Genomic DNA, 5682 nt, shown 5'->3' on the forward strand with positions numbered 1-5682 from the left:
CCCAGCAAACCAACCAAAGAAATGTTTGTTGGGTCTATTATTTAATGGAGAGGATAGCCAGGAGTTTTTGTCTGCTATTTTTCATATATTTTTAATTGTAGAAGGCGGACCTTTTGTTGTCTTTTTTTTTATATATAACTAACAACAACGAAAAAAAACAACAGTTTATAAAAAGATAAATAAAAATATAGGAAGATAGTGAGAGAGAGAGAGAGAGAGAGAGGAGAGGGGGGAGGAGGGAGAGAGGGAGAGAGAGAGAGGGGAGAGAGAGAGAGAGAGAGAGAGAGAGAGAGAGAGAGAGATGATCGATAATTCTTTGTATGTACACTATTGTAATTTTATTTTTATTGCTATGCTCTGGATAATAATAAAAATATAATATAATAGCATTATTATCACTTTATTATTGTTATCTAGATAGAATAATAGATAGATAGATAATAGATAGATAGATAGATAGATAGATAGATAGATAGAAACAGAAGACAGACAGACAGACAAGACAGACAGACAGACAGACAGACAGACAGACAGACAGACAGACAGATAGATAGATAGATAGATAGATAGATAGATAGATAGATAGATAGATAGATAGATAGATAGATAGATAGTTTGTTTTAGTGGTCATGAAGTCTACACATAATACATAGAACAACAATGTAGAGTGTACATATTGTCCATATAGGAAGATTGCCCAAATAGGACATTCATTGGCACTACAAGCAATGTTCAAGCCAGGGCTCAGTCTGTAAGGCATGTTGTCAAATCTGTATACAGGGTAACCAACCATCCATGAAGTCACCGACCTGACAAAAAATGGATGCGTTCAAGTGATTGTCATTCTCATCATTTTACAGTTCAGATAGATAGATAGATAGATAGATAGATAGATAGATAGACAGACAGACAGACAGACAGACAGACAGACAGACAGACAGACAGACAGACAGACAGACAGACAGACAGATAGATAGATAGATAGATAGATAGATAGATAGATAGATAGATAGATAGATAGATAGATAGATAGATAGATAGATAGATAGATAGATAGATAGATATGAGAGATAGATAGCTATGAGAGATAGATAGCTATGAGAGATAGATAGATAGATAGATAGATAGATAGATAGATAGATAGATAGATAGATAGATAGATAGATAGATAGATAGATAGATAGATAGATAGATAGATAATTCTTGTATATTCTACATATTGTAATTTTATTTTATTGCTACGCTTGGATAATAATAATAATAATAGCATTATTGTCACTTTATTATTGTTATCATTATGTTATTGTTGTGATTTATCCTTCTGATGTGAGATATATGGTAATGTACTTTTTCACATGACATGGTTTCTGTAACAAGATCTTGGGCAGCTCCAGGGTCACTATAAATGTCCGCACACGTAGAGTTACTGGTGTGGTCAGTCCATGTCCTTGTTGTGTGCTATAGGGACTTTTATTTCCATCAGGTGGGTTCAGTTGCTGTCTACATTGACCCTTTCACTTGGGAAGCACTGTCACGTGAAGGTTTGATGTGAGGCCTTCGCATCACAGTTCTCTGATGTATTTACCTATAAGGTTTGGAAAATACTTTTAATCCTTTGAAAGAAGATAAGAGACAATGCGCACAGTTCTTACACAAATGCTGGAAAGGTAATAAAATAAACATCAAAGGTAGATTAGGAGATATGACCCTATCCCTTGCAACTTACAACAAAGGCAGGAAGTACAGGAAACCTACCCCAAGACTGGGGGTCATATCATTAGACTTTTCACATCCAAGATCCCTCTCATAACTGGCCAGCGGCATCAGAACAAATATATCAGGCAAACGGTACTGAATAATATTATGATGGAAATGTCATTTCATTATGATTAATAATGGAAATCCAACAGAAATATTATATATAATTTCTTTAGATAGATAGCTAGATAGATAGATAGATAGATAGATAGATAGATAGATAGATAGATAGATAGATAGATAGATAGATAGATAGATAGATAGATAGATAGATAGATAGATAGATAGATAGATAGATATGAGGAGGATAGATAGATAGATATGAGGAGGATAGATAGATAGATAGATAGATAGATAGATAGATATGAGGAGGATAGATAGATAGATATGAGGAGGATAGATAGATAGATAGATAGATAGATAGATAGATAGATAGATAGATAGATAGATAGATAGATAGATAGATAGATAGATAGATAGATAGATAGATATGAGGAGGATAGATAGATAGATAGATAGATAGATAGATAGATAGATAGATAGATAGATAGATAGATAGATAGATAGATAGATAGATAGATAGATAGATAGATAGATAGATAGATAGATAGATATGAGGAGGATAGATAGATATGAGGAGGATAGATAGATAGATAGATAGATAGATAGATAGATAGATAGATAGATAGATAGATAGATAGATAGATAGATAGATAGATAGATAGATAGATAGATAGATAGATAGATAGATACTTTTTATATGTGAATACAAGGGACACAATAACAGATAGAAGTGTATATGAATATAAGTAGGTACTGGGATCTCTGCTCTGTATGGAGGGTGACACTGTATCGTAGTTCTGTACCTGGAGCAGCTCTGCCACCTACTAGTCGCAGCGCACGTTACACCTGAGACACCTGCGCAGGGAGGCGATAATATATGAATGCAGCAGTGACACCCAGACACATGTGTCAGGATAATTAGACGTCTCCTGAATCCTAATTACCACTAAGTACCTTTACTGCTCCCTCCCCCCTCGTGCTGGCCAGGCCTGTGATTGGCTGGAGATAGAGTAGGTGAGCAGAGCAGCCACGCCCACCTGTCTAGTATAATAGAGCGAGGCCAGGGAAGGGTCCGTGTACAATAATAATAATAAGAGCAGCAGGCAGCAGCCGCACGAGACTGAAGGGACGTGACAGCCCTTGACAAGCACCCCGACGAGTCACAGCTGTGGCGATTCACTCCCTACTGTCACCCCTTCCAGCTGATCAGGTGCAGAGACATGTGGGCACAGTGACACTCTAGCAGCGGAAAGGCCAGTTAGGACTCTGGGCACTGCTACATGACACAGTGTGAGTTCCGGGAGACAAGAAGACAGCCGGAGAGTAGCGGAGATCGGCAGTGCCCTGTGCTGCTCGGGATGAGTGTGGAGGTGTTCTCCAGAGCAGCCTATGTGGACAAGGTGTGCAGCAGTGACCAGGAGGGCAGCATGCCATCCCCTCTCTCCAGCCAGGACGATGAGCTGGGCTCAGATGGAGACTTTGTAGCCAACAGTCCCGCGCCAGTCATCTGCACCAGAGACACTGAAATGGACACGGACACCGGCAGCCTAGGCGGTGAGGAGGAAGAGGAGGAGGGCGAGGTGAGAGCGGGCTCTGAGAGGGATGAGGAAGAGGTACCTGTGGGGTGCACAGCCCAAACAACGGAGGCTGGCAAAGCCAAGACATACACCCGGCGCCCCAAGCCTCCTTACTCCTACATCGCCCTCATAGCTATGGCCATCAGGGACTCTGCCAGCGGCCGCCTGACTCTAGCTGAGATCAATGACTATCTGATGAAGAAATTCCCGTTCTTCAGGGGTCAGTACACCGGCTGGAGGAACTCTGTCCGCCACAACCTCTCCCTTAATGACTGTTTTGTCAAAGTGCTAAGAGACCCCTCACGGCCATGGGGCAAGGACAACTACTGGATGCTGAACCCTAACAGTGAGTACACCTTTGCCGATGGTGTGTTCAGGCGCAGAAGGAAGAGGCTGAATAGGGTCACCAAGTGCCTTAAAGACCAGGAGCTGCAAGGGTTTTCTGAGCAGCACCATCAGCATCACCCTCTAATGCCATCACCTGCTGCTAGCCAGGATCCAGGCTCTTCCTCCAGCAGATTACTAATGGCACCTTCACCCACATCCTCCTCCTCTGCACATCCTTCCATCAGCACTAGCAGCTCCTCCAAGGAGTCCAGTCCGGGGACCAAGTTCTCCAGCTCCTTCGCAATTGACAGCATCCTGAGCAAACCATTCCTCAAAAGAGAGAACAGAGAAGAAGACACCAAGTCACCAAGTGGCAGGATCCTGTGGCCTCCAGGTGCTTTATTGCACTCCCCTCCTTCAGTCCCTTCCTATCCTCTTCTGTCTTACTCTCCATCATCTACACTGCCCCATTCACCTGCCCTCTTCCCAATAAACCCCCTAAGCAGCACTGGGGCTTCCTTGCACTTACAACTCTATAGGTATTGCATGCCTGAAGCTCTTCTACTCCTAGTGGATCCCAGGAGTGAAGGACAGCAGCTGTCTGTTGACCCCAGGGAAGATGAGCACCAGTCCAGACGTGCGTCCTCCCAGTACCCCCAACTCTTCCCACACCCCAGCTCTGCTAAGTCTTTCTCAGCACACCTGGGGAGTAATGAGATCTTATGCACCATGCGTTCTCCTGGATCATACCATCCATACCGGCCAGAGACATTGTTAGCATGACAATGAAGGGAGGGGAAGGTATGTTAGTTGTAGCATCCACTGTGTCAAATTCTATTTATCAGTAAAAAAAAAAAGGCATGATTTATATGCAAATAATTTGTTGTTAAGGGGGTTCCATTAATCGGGCTACCATGTAATGCATCAATACATTTCTATACTTCTTGGGTCAACCCACCCATTTCAGTGCCTTCATTTTCTATTGCTGTCAAGTGCCTATAATAACCACCCCGACTTCAGGGGAGTATATTTAAAATTGAGACTATTTTGTACCCAAAAATGTAAGAACTATTGAACTTTTCTGTTATGTCCTTGTCTCCAAAGCCCATAGCCCTTAGTAATGTGATGTCTTTCCAATGACCAGGGTCTACATCAAGGTCTAGACCCATCGTAACTATTAGTGTGGCTGTGCCACAGAGTCTGCACTGGTATATATGTTTTATGAGATGTCTTAATGACCTTCAGATGCACTTTTTAAGTATATCATTCACTTTTATAACTTCTCAGTGGACAGAACACATTGTATTATCATTGTGCTTCAAAGACCCTTTTTGTTATGAAATTACCTCGACTGGGCCAGTTCTCTGGCTGTCACCTGCCTGTATTTCAACCTATGTGCCATTTATGAAATGCCAACTATACTGTTGAGTGATCCCAGTGTCCTACATGCAATAAATACAATGATGATTCTTTAGCATTGTGCCAAACAGTGATAGATTTCCAGGTCATTTCTACTGTAAACCAAATATGTTACTTCTTAAATTATTTATAGTTAATTCTGTAATGACCGTTCACCACTAAAGAACTGTAGTGGTCCAAATGATTAAATTGATGGTTTATAAGAAGCTCGAATCGAGCCAAGTCTGTCGACTTCTTCCAATGCCATTGCCAGCACTGCCACTTACTGAGCAGAGATTGTGTTTTTATAATAATGTTTTATATGTGTATTTTATTGAACTGAGACATACAGCTTATTTTCAAATAAAATTATTGATAAAAAAAAAAGACATTTCTGTGTGTGACGTGTGCAGTGATTCAGCACTTTGCTTTGTGATGGTTGAAGGGAATTCCATAAACTTCGTAATATGAAAAGTATGTGATTTGCGTGAGAAATAATAAAGACAGTTTACAGAGTCTGCGGATCTGGTTACTCCAGAAGACTTCTCACCTTACAAGA

At 41.1% G+C, this 5682-nt stretch overlaps 1 protein-coding gene across 1 annotated transcript; it reads left to right on the plus strand.

The window, feature by feature from the left end:
* Nucleotides 1-2915: 2915 nt before the first annotated feature.
* Nucleotides 2916-5469, plus strand: FOXQ1 (forkhead box Q1). Its single transcript, XM_075828471.1, has one exon. The coding sequence runs from the start codon at nucleotides 3102-3104 to the stop codon at nucleotides 4506-4508; it is 1407 nt and encodes a 468-aa protein (XP_075684586.1). The 5' UTR covers nucleotides 2916-3101; the 3' UTR covers nucleotides 4509-5469.
* Nucleotides 5470-5682: the final 213 nt, after the last annotated feature.

The sequence above is a fragment of the Rhinoderma darwinii genome, chromosome 5 (genome assembly GCF_050947455.1).
Source record: "Rhinoderma darwinii isolate aRhiDar2 chromosome 5, aRhiDar2.hap1, whole genome shotgun sequence".
NCBI classification, from domain to species: Eukaryota; Metazoa; Chordata; class Amphibia; order Anura; family Rhinodermatidae; genus Rhinoderma; species Rhinoderma darwinii.